Here is a 13,110-nt window from a genome sequence, read left to right on the forward strand (position 1 = left end):
GTTCTCCAACCTAATGGAATTCGAGCGGGGCTATGCTCAGAAACTCCGCTTGACGAAGGATGCGTTCCCCAACCTTGCTCTTCCACGACTAAGCCAAAAGTTACCGACACTGATGCCCCGCCATCGCGAAGATTTGGAGCGCCCATCTGAGGTGAGTGTCTACAAATGATGACAGCGGCTAAAAACGGAAATTTAATTAGCTTGGATTTGATGCATAACTCATAGTTCTAGTTGTCATTGCTTGCAATCATGCTAAAAGGTCCGGCACCATTGTCTCATGCATGTGCAAAGTCTCCTTGTAGATTCGCTTCAACAGCTACCCCTAGGGGCAATACTTTCATACATGCACTGGAAATAGGAAGACGATTTGTTCCTCGCAGCGCAAACCATTTTTCGTTTATTGCTTACAACGTTTTATTTCGCAAAATGGCCGATTGGCGAAAATGTGCGTTTGGCTGTGAGAATGCGACTAGCTTGTACGGTCTTCCAAAAGATAGAACTATTCGCCAGAAATGGTTGGACTTTTTGGGAGAGAGAACGCGGCAAAATCTCCACGTGTTTATATGTAATGGTCATTTCACGGAGGACTGCCTGGTCAACCTCGGTCAGTTCAAAAGTGGATTAGCCGGGAAATTACAACTTCGAACCGGTGCTGTTCCCACAATCAAAACGGAGGCTAATGCAGTAAGTAAATCATTAGACACTAACGTTAGCTTCGTGATCACGCAATCAGACGTACTTTGTTGGGTGAAAAGATCAACTTTCTGGTTGCACGCATTACCGCGTGCCATTATTGTGCCGTGGGAACCGAACCGAGCCAGACTACCAATGTCAATCACTCCAAGTAGCTCCACAATATGAATATACGAGGTTTACATGCAGAATGTTAGCGTCAAACGTCAGTGTCGTAAAACGTCGTAAAACGTTCACAATGGCGACAGTTAAGAAAATTATGTTACCCCGACCAAAAACCCGAAGTACGCGTTATATTATTATTGTTTGTTTTTATTCTTTTTTAATGGATTTTGACAATATCGGCGGTACGTTCAGTACAATACTTCGATCTGATTGGACGATGCGGCAAACTTGTACACTTCTACCTAACTTGTTTTGTCCAATCAGGACACTCGTGATATGCAGACCTAAACATATTATTGCTTTGTGATTGGTCCGCACACCCAGTGCTCGCGTTTTGTGAACTCACTAAACATTACTCGCTTGTTTACATTTTAAGACACAAAGTACGCTTGTGTTTGACGATGACGTTTGTACGCCTGTTTTTTTTTAAGCCAGTACTAGTGTTTGAGTGCGTTCACTGACCACTCACATTAGGACATCTCAAACACCCTCAGACCTATACTCATTCAGTGCAGCAAACACCTGTGACGTAGGCAAAAATTACGTGAAAACGGTATAATTCATTTCCCGCATTAAAATCAGAACAGCTGCACGTCAACTCAAGTCCAGGTGCAAGGGGATACAAATTTCTTCAGGTGTGCACTTAATGCTCCTAAACATCAAGTACTATATATAATCAGCTTTTGCTTTAATTGTTATTATGTATTTAACGTTCGTGTAATTGCATGAATATCTTTTGAGTTTTAGGTAAAATTGCGTAATTCAATCCTGGCTATTTAACAATCCCCTCTTACTGATACAAGATGAGAAAGTGAGCATTGCTAATCATCTTTTTTTTTCTTCTTCTCTCATCTTTCACAAGATCAAAGTAAAAGAAGAAGCAGCAGACATACCTTCGGTCTTTCCTCGTATGAGATCTATAGGTGTGCAAACAATTCCTTGTTTAGTACTCACCAAATCGGTGGCCACGCAGTTATCTGCAGGCACCTTGAAATTACACCACGTCCGAAGTAAAGGTATGTTTACACAGCCCATCAGTCTGCAATGCATCACTTTGCATGGAATAGATTTGATTGTTGAGGTATGCACATCCAACATCTGAGATAGAAATAAGAGATAAAGTCGATATTGAGCATGATGGGGGAAAATATTGATGTAAAATATATTCTCGTAGTGGCCCATCGTTTTATCTATTGCAGATCCAATTTTTTTTTAAATTATTTTTTTATTTAATTCATTTGTATTTCGTTCATGTTCAATACAGCAAATCAAGTTTTCCAATGTCTAAGTTAGGGATTAATTTGTATTACTTTTTTAATTAAATAAATAAAGTCCATTTTTTTAAAGCGAGACTTGGTCAAATATGGCATTTTTAAATTAAAAAAAAACATGAGAGCAACCAATTTGTATCAGCTGCCATTGCGTGACCTGGCACCTTCAAATATCAGCCTGATACCAATACCCTGGTGCTCGATTTACATTAAAACAGATCTAATTTCAGTGTACATGATTGTCGTCGGAAAATTTTGCAGTTATTTTTAAATAAATCAATCTTCTTTAAAAATGTAGTTACTGTGATTTATATCTGCAAGCTCTAGTCTAAGTATCGCGTTTTACAGAATTATACTTTTATTGCAGTAGTAAGTATATATTCAGGTTAATGTCCCATTAAGATGCTTTGTCATGGACTCCACAGCTGTCCAGGCCACAAGCAATGGTCCATATGGGTCCAATTGGTCAGGAGTCTCAGCAACAGGCACTGCTACGCATTGGACCAGTTTGTTAGAAGTCTCATCAACAGCCCCTGCTACACACACTTTGTCAGGGGTCCCAGCAACAGGCACTGCTACGCATGGGCCCAATTTAGCAGGGGCCTCAGCAACAGGCACCTCTACACACGGACCCAATGCGTCAGAAGTTTCAGCAACAGGCACTACTAAAGATGAGCTGAATTCATCAGAAGTCTCAACTTCTGGTCCAAGTCCAATAAAGAGACCACGTATGGAGGAGGAGGAGGGGGAAGATGAAGAGGAGGAGGAAGATGAAGAAGATGAGGAGGATTACGTTGAAGATACAGACTTTTCAGATGTCTCAATAAATGAATCCACAGTCTCTACAAAAAAGGCCTCTACCTCTGTAAATCATTTCACAGATGCTCCTCAAGTGATGTAAGTGATGTTCAATTTTTATATAATATATTTACGTCCAAAGAATTGAGGACGATAAAATGCATACATGTTCTCGTATTCCGCAGAACAAAGGAGCCAACGGCCTTGGAAGATGCAAAATACATTGTATTTGAGAAGAATCTAAATGAGATTTTTGATACCTGCCCGGTTTGTCAGCGCCGCTGCATGGTGCAGAAAAAGAAATACGGAACATTCATTTCCTTCATGCAGAGGTGTCCGCACTGCCAGTACAGCCGCAATTGGCAAAGCGGACCCATGATTGGAAGCACACCGTTCGGCAACCTGCAACTTTCGGCCGCTGTCTATTTTTCAGGGACGTCTTTTAGCAAAGTTGCAAGGGTAAGTATAAAATATCATTTGGGATATCAATCAGAATACAGTTTACCACTGCTTCTCCATTTTTTTTTTCTGCTAAACCCCCAGAAAGAAAAACCTCACACACACACACACACACACACACTCCTCTCGCTGAGGACCATAAGATTGTCTATGAAAATTGTATAAATGTACCTGAAATTGTTTTTGGCTACAAAGTAGGGATCGAAGTCCTTACTGCGAGAAATCAATAATTCAAGTAGGACTCCTGGTATTACCTGTTAAAAGCTAGCCTTCTTTTTCTTTGACGTTGTAGGCTCGTCACCTGTCTCTTGACAGGGCCTTTCCCCCTTCCCAAAGATGTCTGTTTCTTACTCTTTTATTTGAGAGTGAAATTTTGGCGCCCAAGTGACTGGAACGAATTCAAAAGAATCAGTCCAGTTTTCAAAATAAAAGCTCTTTCAAAATAAAATAGCTTTGAGACTTGGATAATACGCCAAACGGAAATAGTTCATTATTTTGGGTGCAGCTTGTGCGGCCACGTACCAGTTGATCCACGGACCGGTACCGGACCGCGGACCAGTGGTTGGGAACCTATGAACTACAAACATTTTTGACCAACTGAACTGTTTGATGCGGAAAAAAAAAAATCCAAGTGATGCAAATTGGTCTTGAACATTAAAACCAATATCTTCAATATTTTAACCTGAAGAAAAAGATGTAAATCATGCAGTTTTTTTTTCCAAATCATCTTACAAAAAAACGTCTGCACGTTTCCAACTCCTACACTTTGGCACAGCACCACCTGGTGCCATAGATGTGCAATTACACTACACAGCCATCACATTTTGCCCACCCCACTATTTAATAAGGACTGGAATACTCTGATTGAAATGATCAAACTTTACCCTTTGTATTTTTTTTTCCTTCAGGTGTGCAACGCGATGAACCTTCAGATCCACCAGAAAAACACATTCCGAAGACACGCTCGATGGTACCTTGAGCCTGCCATCAACCACAAATGGAAGCATGATCAGAAAACTCTTTTAGAGCATTTCAAGGAGAAAGGCAAAATTTCTGTAAGCGGTGAGATGAGAGCAGATTCCACAGGTACATACAATTTTAATGTAATTATAATATACATTAATGTCATAAGTATTCTAACTTCCATCTTACAGTTTGTATACAGTGTGTGTATATATAATTTTTTGGGGGGTGTTGTTTTTAAGGAGACTCCCCTAAATATGGGAGCTACACATTAATGGATCTTGAAAGTGAGAAGATCGTTGACGTAGAACTTGTACAGGTACGCCTTTATTTTTTTCCTCAGATTTACCACAGCTTTAGTTAGTGTTTGTAGGGCTGGAAAAAAAAGTCGTCTTTTAAAAAAATGTTGACTGATAATGTCGACTTTGAAGCTCCACCGGAACCTTGTTTGAGCCACTGTTTTCCACGCAAACCACCCGTGTTGCGATGGCGGCCACAGAGATAGATATTTTTGATCCGATTTTTTTTTTTTTTTGTATTTGACCACATGCAATTTATCCTACTGTGTTTATGTAGCACACTGAAGCAGGAGGGCGCCGCCACACGGAGACCGAAGGGCTGCGCAGAGGTTTGGATCTCCTCAAGGCCAAAGGTCTGGAGGTGGACTACGTCGTAACCGATCGCCGCCCTGAAATTCAGACATTTCTGCAGGAAAGACATGTTACGCAATACTACGACGCGTGGCACGTTCTAAAAGGTTTTTGCCGTTTATATTCTCATATTACAGATAACGTGACATGAATTTCAAAACACATAAATCAATCCTCTTTAAAAGGTTTATCCAAGGAGTTGAATAAGTTGTCTAAGGACCAAGAATGTCAGAAAATCAAGAAGTGGTTAGCCGCCATCCAAAACCACATGTACTGGACGGCGGCGTCCTCCAAATGCGGACCAGAAAAGGTGGCCAAGTGGACGTCCCTTCTCAATCACATTCAAAACGTCCATTCACACCATGACCCACTATTTCCAAAGTGTGCTCACCCGGACAAGGTGTCCACAGATCCCAAAAAGTGGTTTCAGCCGGGTGAGTTAGACTTCAGTTCTCATTTCAGTCCTCTTGGTTGTTTTAATGAATTTGTTTTTTTTTAAAGGTACGAAGGCGTTGTACAAGGTGGAGAAACTGCTAACAAACAAAAGATTACTCGCCGATGTCGCAAAACTCTGCTCACGCCACCAAACGTCTTCTCTAAAGTCATTTCATCGCATCATTCGTTCCTTTACACCAAAAACATCGGACTCTAGATACATGGGCGCGTTGTGCAGGTAAAAAAAAAAACAACAAAAAAAACCTGTTTAATACAGACGCTCATCTACATATGAACGTTCAGAGATACGAACATAGTTTGGTGCATTTTCTGCCATCTGAAACAAAGCTTTCCTTTTCCGCACGCAGATAGTGTAGTGCAGGGTTGCCCCCACCAGTCCAAAAAAAAAAAAAAAAATAGCTCAGCACTTTTGCGCTATCGCTAAACAAGGATTAGGGCTGCCTTGCCTCCATTATAGTGAAGCAGAAAATGGGAGTCCAATCATTGCTTGAAAAATAAATACCATAGCAAGAAATGTATGACTCGAATGGCCTTGGTGCGCTTTTATTTTGATTTTGAAGTTCCTTCAGGAAGCTTGCTATAGTGACAACTGTAAACTTGATCTGGATCTCCCTGAGAAGCCCTTGGTTAACTTGGGTGTTTTTTTGTTTTTTTTCCGAACAACTTACAAACCAATTCAGCTAACAAATGGCTATTCGTATGTAGAAGAGTGTCTGTACTGATTTATTTTTAAATATATATATTTATTTTTAAATATATATAATCTGCTGTCCTTGATTTTCACTATAATGACATTTTTGTTTCTTTGCAGACTTTACTTGGCAGGGATGCACCAAAATGAAAACGCAAAACCTAAACAAGCTGGGAAAGGATATTTCAAAGTGTCGTATCCAAAACACAAAACCGGCCAAGGCACAACCAAAACCAAGCCCACATTTGGTAGGGAACAATTTTCTTAAAATATTGCACAAAAATATGTTCAAAAGTATCAATTCAAACAGTGTGATTTTTTTTTTTCCAGGCTATGTGTCCGCACTCATGCATCTTGTTTCCACCGAGGTCTTCCCTGACCCCACAAAATTTGTGGAGGAGTTGAAAACGGTTCCAGTGCCCGAAAACGTTTGCTCTTGGTCGGCGAAGACGTGATGGCCACACATACATCTCGATATTCGTTTGCGCTATAGCCATACCTCGAGTCGTATCAGGATGCCCATAGCCCACGCGGCGCCTGTCGGGATCTGGAAACTCCTGGTGGATCCTCAGCATCGCACACGTTGGAGAACACTTGATTCTCGCTCCCAATCGTCCCCAGAAGCAGCCAACTATTGCTAGGAAGTGAAGATGCCTGCAAAAGACCAGACAATATTGTGCCTTCTATTGAAGTCTATTATAACACTTCTTTTCTATATACAGGATGCTACACATAACAAATAAAAACAAACTTGATCAATTTTTCTACTTCTGATGTTCTACGAATTGGCCCGTATTCAGTATGATACATGTTTATGATCTGAAGGGCTTAATAATGGACAGTTAACCTCAAAACCAGAATCCGGGTCCAGAAAATGTTTATCTACCTCCTAACCTAAAAATGACAGGAGAAATCATATCACAGAATCAATACAAACAGCAATGGTAGATGTAATGTAGTATTTATGGCATCATCGTTTATGTGTCTGAAAAATAACTCATTCAATCCCCAAGACGTATTAACACGTCTTTAGAGTCGAGACATTAAATCCCAGGTAGTGATTTTCAGACTTTTTTTTCCCAAACACAATTGGTACGTACATGTTTGTCAAAAACTTTACTTTGCATTAGCTGCTCCAAAATTCCATCAACATGTGCTTTGTGGACTTGAAGGCATTTGACCAGGTCTAAGGGAGTTCTGTGGGGGTGCTTCGGGAGCACGGGGTAGCAAACCACCTGATGAGGCCTGTTGGATCCCTGGACCATAGATGTCACACTTTGGTCTGCATTACTGGCAGTAATCCAAATTAATTTCCAGTAAAGGTTGGACTCTGCCAAGGTTGCCCTTCGTCACTGGTTCTGTTCATTATTTTAATGGACAGAATTTCTAGGCGTTGCCGAAGTAATGAGAGGGTCCGGTTTGGGGGGTGGGGGTCTCTGCATCGCATCTCTGCTTTTTGCAGATGATGTGGTGCTGTTTGCTTCCACAGGGCGTGACCTCCAACCTTCACTGGAGCAGCGTGAAGAAACTGGGATGAAGATCAGGTCCTCCAATCTGAGACCATGGTCCTCAGTCGGAAATGCGTGGAGTGCACTTTCCGGGTTGGGGATCGGGTCCTGCTCCGAGTGGAGGAGGCCCGAACCTTAAGAGATAAGATCGGTTACCCGGAAGGGGCTCAAAGTCGAGCTGCTGCTGCCCCAAGTAGAACTAGTTGAGATGCCTCCCTGATGAGGTCTTCCAGACATGTCCCGTTTTGGAGAGACGATGTCTCTCGGCAGTCCTGGGGATACCCCCAAAGTCTGGACTTCCCTGCTAAAGCTTCTGCCCCCATGACCCCCAGATGAGCAGTCGCTAGATGAATGAAAACTGTTATGTTTCCACAAGTGCGCCAACAAGACAGCGGCCAATTTAACACTTCTGGTTTGTATGTATGCTAGCAAAACGTTTTGGGCGGCGACTTCTTCAACAAAGTGTGCGGTCACCTGAAGCTGCTGGAGAAGGAATACTTCGGCCTGGAGTACCGACACCACGGCGGCAACTACGTGAGCCGCGTCATGTCTCGCGCATCTGCGAGTTGATGGAATCAGGCTGATTTTTGCTTGTTTGGCAGGTGTGGCTGGAGCTGCTGAAACCGCTAGCAAAGCAGATTAAATGTAAGTGAGTGCTGATTTAAAAGTAAATTACTGGTATGGATTGCTGTTCATCTGTTTTATGGTGGCAACTAAAAACCATTTGGAAGAGTACACCAAGTGAATTAAAAACATTTTTGTTGTTGTTGTTGTTTAAGATACCAGCGATCTGTTCTTCAGATTCATGGTTAAGTTTTTCCCTCCGGATCCCGGACAGCTAAAGAGGGGACTCACTCGGTACTGCGCTGTTCCTCATCATCTGAAGGCACATTTTTGGTTCTCTCATAAATGACGTAATGTTATGCGTGTACAGGTACCTTTTTGCTTTGCAGGTCAAGCAGGACCTGTCCAACGGCAGTTTGACTTGTAACGACAACAGCGCCGCCCTGTTGGTTTCTCACATACTGCAGTGTAAGGACTAAAAAAAAAAAAACATGGGACTTATTGGATGACTAGATGTCCAGTTTCAATCGGACTGTCCCCAGTCTCGTCGTGTCCAGATGTCTTTTTTGTTTTTTCATTCCAGCAAGCCAACCGCATGGGCCAATTATCGTGTTGTCATAGAGATCTATGTCATAAACCAGTTAGCAATTAATTTTAACTGTTAATTTTCACTTCATACATGAAAAAGTACTACTGGTTTATGAACAAAGCTGGATTAAAAAAAAAGTTCTCACGTTCAACAATAGTTATTACATACTGCATTCGGTCAGTTGACTGGAGATGCGTTCAATGACATCTCAACACAGTGGGACATTTAAAAAATTAATTGAAATACCGTACTAATTCGACACATTTTATCCGCATGTCAGCTCAAATTACAGAGGCAGTGAAGACAAAATTGACCACACTGCCACTGATTATCAGATTGACTGGTGATTAGGAGCAATAAATACTTTCTGATGACATTAATTGCATTTTCAATTTTCAGATAACTTGTGGTGCGACCCAATTTTTATTTTTGCAGATCCGGTCATCCTATTCATACTATATCTAAATTTCCAGTACATACTGTACTTACAGCGGAACTTGGGGACTACGATGAGGAGCTGGACTGTCAGCACCTGCAGATGAAGCACTACGTGCCCAACCAGGAGTACCTGGACCACAAGATCCTCCGCTTCCACAAGAAACACAGGTTCAGTGAACCCAAATGAATTCACTTAATCAATTCAACTTAATTCTGAAAACGTTGCCTACAAGGCACCACAAGATGAGCACATTTTTAACATCTAAATGGAACAGGAAAATCTGCATGTATTTGGCACCTATTGAAATACAGTGGGAGGAAACATGCTAGTTCATTAATTATAACTCTTAAAATTAACCATCCAATTAATAAATAACATGTATTTTTTTTCTCCAAAAATCATAAACATCCTATAAAATAAAACCATATCGTTCGGTCCATAATCAAGATGGCAATAAAATGCAATTTTGAGCTAAATTAAACTCTGCAACATCATTCAAAACAAAACCTTAATTCAAAGATAACAGCAGTAACGCACTCCCTTATCATTTTCTTGACACCAATTTGCCACAAGATGGCAGCAAAAAACGTTTATGTCTGAAAAGTCAATCACCTCGACGTACACTATTTCCATGATAGCAACATACCACAACATTGCAGCAAGGTGCCATTTTCAACGAACTTCAGCATAGTTTCTTGACGAGATGCCACAAGACAGCAGCAAAGCATTTTTTTAAATCTAAATGAAATTTCTCATCTCTTGAACATTATTCATTCACACCAGACTGCCCGACTACGACAGAGAGCACCACTTTTGTCCGAATAAAACTCCTCAACTCAATCAAAATAATTCCTTGAAACAAAATACCGTCAAAGTGAAATCACGGTATGGTAAAACACCTCATTCATTTCAACATCATTTATTTGTCCTTCCCACAGAGGCATGTCTCCAGCCGAGTCGGACATCCAGCTGCTGGAATTGGCCCGGAAGCTGGACATGTACGGCATTCGGCCGCAGTCGGCCAGCGACGGCGAGGGCACGCGCATCAATCTGGCCGTCACGCACTCGGGCGTGCTGGTTTTTCAGGTACGCAGTCGCGGGCTGACCAGGACAGCCCGGCCGCCGGTGTCCAACTGATGATTTCGCTTAGGGAAACACCAAGATAAACGCCTTCAGCTGGGCCAAGATTCGCAAACTGAGCTTCAAGCGCAAACATTTCCTCATCAAGCTGCATGCCACACTTGGGGTCAGAGATCACTTTTAGACACTTTGTTTTACTTTTTGGGGGGGCCATGTTAACCTCGTGTGTGCGCCCCGCGCAGCCGTCCCGCAAAGACACATTGGAGTTCTGCATGGCCACTCGGGACGTGTGCAAGGCCTTCTGGAAAACCTGCGTGGAGTACCACGCTTTCTTCCGGCTAGCCGAAGAGCCCAAGGCGCCGCAAAAGGCGCCGCTGCTGTCGACTAAAGGCTCCAGTTTTCGATACAGGTGAGGCGATTAAGTCACAACGTTTCATTATTTCGTAGTCCGATTCAAAACGGCAGCCTGTGAATAATTTACGAATGCACTGCGTTTTTTCCGATGCTTACTTTTGCAAATGTGCACAGCGGACGCACACAGAAGCAGCTGCTGGAATGTTTGGGATCCAGTGAGAAGAAGCTTTCGCACTTTCACAGGTTGGATTTTGAAGAAAATAGCTTACCATATAACAATTTTTTATTTAATTCTCTTATTTTTTTTTTAAGTCTTACAATATCAATGTACATTTACAGTCCACGTGGCTGAATGCTAACAAACAATGCAAAACAGTGGTGTTAGAACCCTTTAAACCACAGGTATCAAACTCAAGGCCGGGGGCCAGATGTGGCCTGCAAATTGCTGATTTGAAGTTTCTGGCTAAAATACTAAACTTGCAAGTTGTCTTCCACTTTTAAAAGTTTTTTTGGGGGAAAAAAAACTTTTTTCCCCCAACCTCTCTATTGTACAGTTTTCACTGAGTGGCTCTTGGGCAGGAAATGCAAGATAGAAGTTTTTTAATTCCCTAATTAAAGACTTTTTATTTTTTTATTTAGTAAATTCAGCCTCAGCAATACTTTGTTTTACTTGTAGTGTACATATGACAGATGAAATTTAAACTAATTTATATAAATTTGAATGAAGTTTTGAAAACCTTCATCTAGAAAAGTTGCCCAAGCAGTTATAAATGAGAAGCGACATTCAGCATTTGAGTGTAAAGCGGTGTCAAACTTAGGGCCTGGGGGCCATATCACTTTTATGTGGCCCATGAAATGTTGATTTGACTTCAAGTTTCTAGCTATAATACCAAAACTTGCAAGTTGTCTTCAACTTTTAAAAACATTTTTTTTGTTCCCAATCTCTCTTTTGTAGTTTTTACTGAACCCTGATTTCCAAACTAGATAAATGCGTGATAAATGCTTGAAAATGTATTTGACCTTTATTCAGCTATTCAAGCCCTCTGACAGGAAGTTTAACTACAATGTGGCCGATGATAAAAATGAGTTTGACACCCCCGCTGAAAACCATTGGTGTCAAACACCGGGGTCCAGTCCACCACATTGTTTCATGTGCCTTGCAGAAGCAAATTGACTCCCATGATCCTTCTTAAATACTTTTGCTAAAATTTTAAATTGGAGAACGTTGATTTTCAAACGTGGTCAGAAAATGAATTTAACTGAAGGCTTCCACTTTTTACAAGCCACACCTTTTTTTTTTTTTCTTATTCATATGACTAACCTGTGTCTCCATGCAGCACTTCCCGTCAGGCAGACTTCGAATCCCGGCAGTGCCAATCTTCTCCGGATCTTCTTACAGATGTCTCCAAACAAGTGCGCACAAGACATAAAAACAAAGATTCATTTTTGATGCAGTTTGTGAAATGATTTTGTGTTGTGATGTACTTACCCAGGAGTTGGAGGAGGCCTTCCCCCGGTCCACATGTGCCTTGGAGCGCAGCCAGCTGTACGCTACCCCGAGGTGCCGTAGCCTGGCCCGGGTCACGCCCCTCTCGCCGCAGGTGCGACCGGCATCCGCGGCGGAATACACCAGGAGCCACGCGAGGGACCGCGCGCCCAGGCCGCCCGCTATCTACGGCAGTCGCTTGCGGCGCCGGCCGATCCAACATCCTGACGCGGCTCAGCAGCTGGTTCTATTATTCCCCAACAGTCCCGCCTACCAGTACCACCCGGTGCTGCCCACATTCCCGCGCCCGTATTTCTCAGATTGCGCCACTTCGCTGGAGTGCTTGCCCCAGCCGAGGAGGGGGGACTGGCGACCGCGGCCGGCTTTTTACCCGCTAGGCCACGGCGGGCCAGCCGGGGCGTACCGCTACGCGGGAAGCAACGGGTCGGGGATAATGGGCCGCACGGAGGCGGGGCATTACAGCGACGACTGCAACTTCCTCCCGGGGTTGCCTCGCCAACCGGATGTCAAGTTTCACCTCCCCGCGTCCGAATTCCGCCCCCTCGGTTACTATCCCCACTTAACGAGGCCAAGCAGGCCCACCTACCTCCCGCTCAACGCCTCCCCTCAGCCCCAACGCCCCGCGGCGAGCTACAGCGACTCCGAGCCTGAAGTCTTCTATCCATATTACTGCCCGACGCCGCCGCCGGGAAGACCGCCTCGACACGGCGGGGCGGCTCGGATGCGGTTTTCCTCCGGGAGCCTCCAGCTGGATGAGGAGGATGAGGAAGAGGTGAAAAAAGAGGAGACCAAAGGTGTGACGAAGGTCACGCTGTAGACAAAGACAAATTAGTAGTTAAATACACAAAACAAAAAATCATCTTGCCTCAAGTGAAATTCTTGTTAATAAAAAAAAATATGAATTAAAGTGGGCCTAGACAACA

At 42.9% G+C, this 13,110-nt stretch overlaps 2 protein-coding genes and 1 long non-coding RNA gene across 5 annotated transcripts in view; 2 read left to right on the forward strand and 1 right to left on the reverse strand.

The window, feature by feature from the left end:
- The window catches only part of LOC148428867 (uncharacterized), a 15,606-nt gene extending 13,563 nt beyond the window's left edge, over nucleotides 1-2,043 (reverse strand). Inside the window, exon 1 of the long non-coding RNA XR_015867928.1 lies at nucleotides 1,813-2,043. This is a non-coding gene — a long non-coding RNA (uncharacterized LOC148428867). The remainder of the gene's footprint in view (nucleotides 1-1,812) is intronic.
- Nucleotides 1-6,906, forward strand: part of LOC148428869 (uncharacterized) — a 7,498-nt gene extending 592 nt beyond the window's left edge. The window contains 12 exon segments of the mRNA XM_088434696.1: nucleotides 1-151; nucleotides 1,721-1,874; nucleotides 2,555-3,026; nucleotides 3,113-3,386; nucleotides 4,295-4,472; nucleotides 4,592-4,668; nucleotides 4,926-5,106; nucleotides 5,185-5,433; nucleotides 5,501-5,672; nucleotides 6,267-6,394; nucleotides 6,477-6,578; nucleotides 6,581-6,906. The exon segment at nucleotides 1-151 is cut by the window's left edge and continues 592 nt beyond it. Of these exon segments, the coding sequence (XP_088290822.1) occupies nucleotides 1-151; nucleotides 1,721-1,874; nucleotides 2,555-3,026; nucleotides 3,113-3,386; nucleotides 4,295-4,472; nucleotides 4,592-4,668; nucleotides 4,926-5,106; nucleotides 5,185-5,433; nucleotides 5,501-5,672; nucleotides 6,267-6,394; nucleotides 6,477-6,578; nucleotides 6,581-6,639 (2,197 nt within the window). The 3' untranslated portion in view covers nucleotides 6,640-6,906.
- Nucleotides 1-13,110, forward strand: part of LOC148428868 (FERM domain-containing protein 7) — a 15,993-nt gene extending 2,883 nt beyond the window's left edge. For 2 of the 3 annotated variants that reach the window (XM_088434719.1, XM_088434709.1), the window contains exons 2-12: nucleotides 8,084-8,188; nucleotides 8,257-8,299; nucleotides 8,434-8,512; nucleotides 8,589-8,686; nucleotides 9,299-9,413; nucleotides 10,185-10,332; nucleotides 10,397-10,492; nucleotides 10,569-10,735; nucleotides 10,855-10,923; nucleotides 12,018-12,093; nucleotides 12,174-13,110. In XM_088434719.1, coding sequence (XP_088290845.1) covers nucleotides 8,084-8,188; nucleotides 8,257-8,299; nucleotides 8,434-8,512; nucleotides 8,589-8,686; nucleotides 9,299-9,413; nucleotides 10,185-10,332; nucleotides 10,397-10,492; nucleotides 10,569-10,735; nucleotides 10,855-10,923; nucleotides 12,018-12,093; nucleotides 12,174-13,004 — 1,827 coding nt within the window. In that variant the 3' untranslated portion in view covers nucleotides 13,005-13,110. Of the gene's footprint in view, nucleotides 1-7,062; nucleotides 8,189-8,256; nucleotides 8,304-8,433; nucleotides 8,513-8,588; nucleotides 8,687-9,298; nucleotides 9,414-10,184; nucleotides 10,333-10,396; nucleotides 10,493-10,568; nucleotides 10,736-10,854; nucleotides 10,924-12,017; nucleotides 12,094-12,173 lie in introns of those variants that run through there. The other variant, XM_088434730.1, reaches the window with a different exon arrangement.

Source organism: Hippichthys cyanospilos, chromosome 1, assembly GCF_059441005.1.
Source record: "Hippichthys cyanospilos isolate Australia breed blue-spotted pipefish chromosome 1, RoL_Hcya_1.0, whole genome shotgun sequence".
In the NCBI taxonomy this organism is placed as follows: domain Eukaryota; kingdom Metazoa; phylum Chordata; class Actinopteri; order Syngnathiformes; family Syngnathidae; genus Hippichthys; species Hippichthys cyanospilos.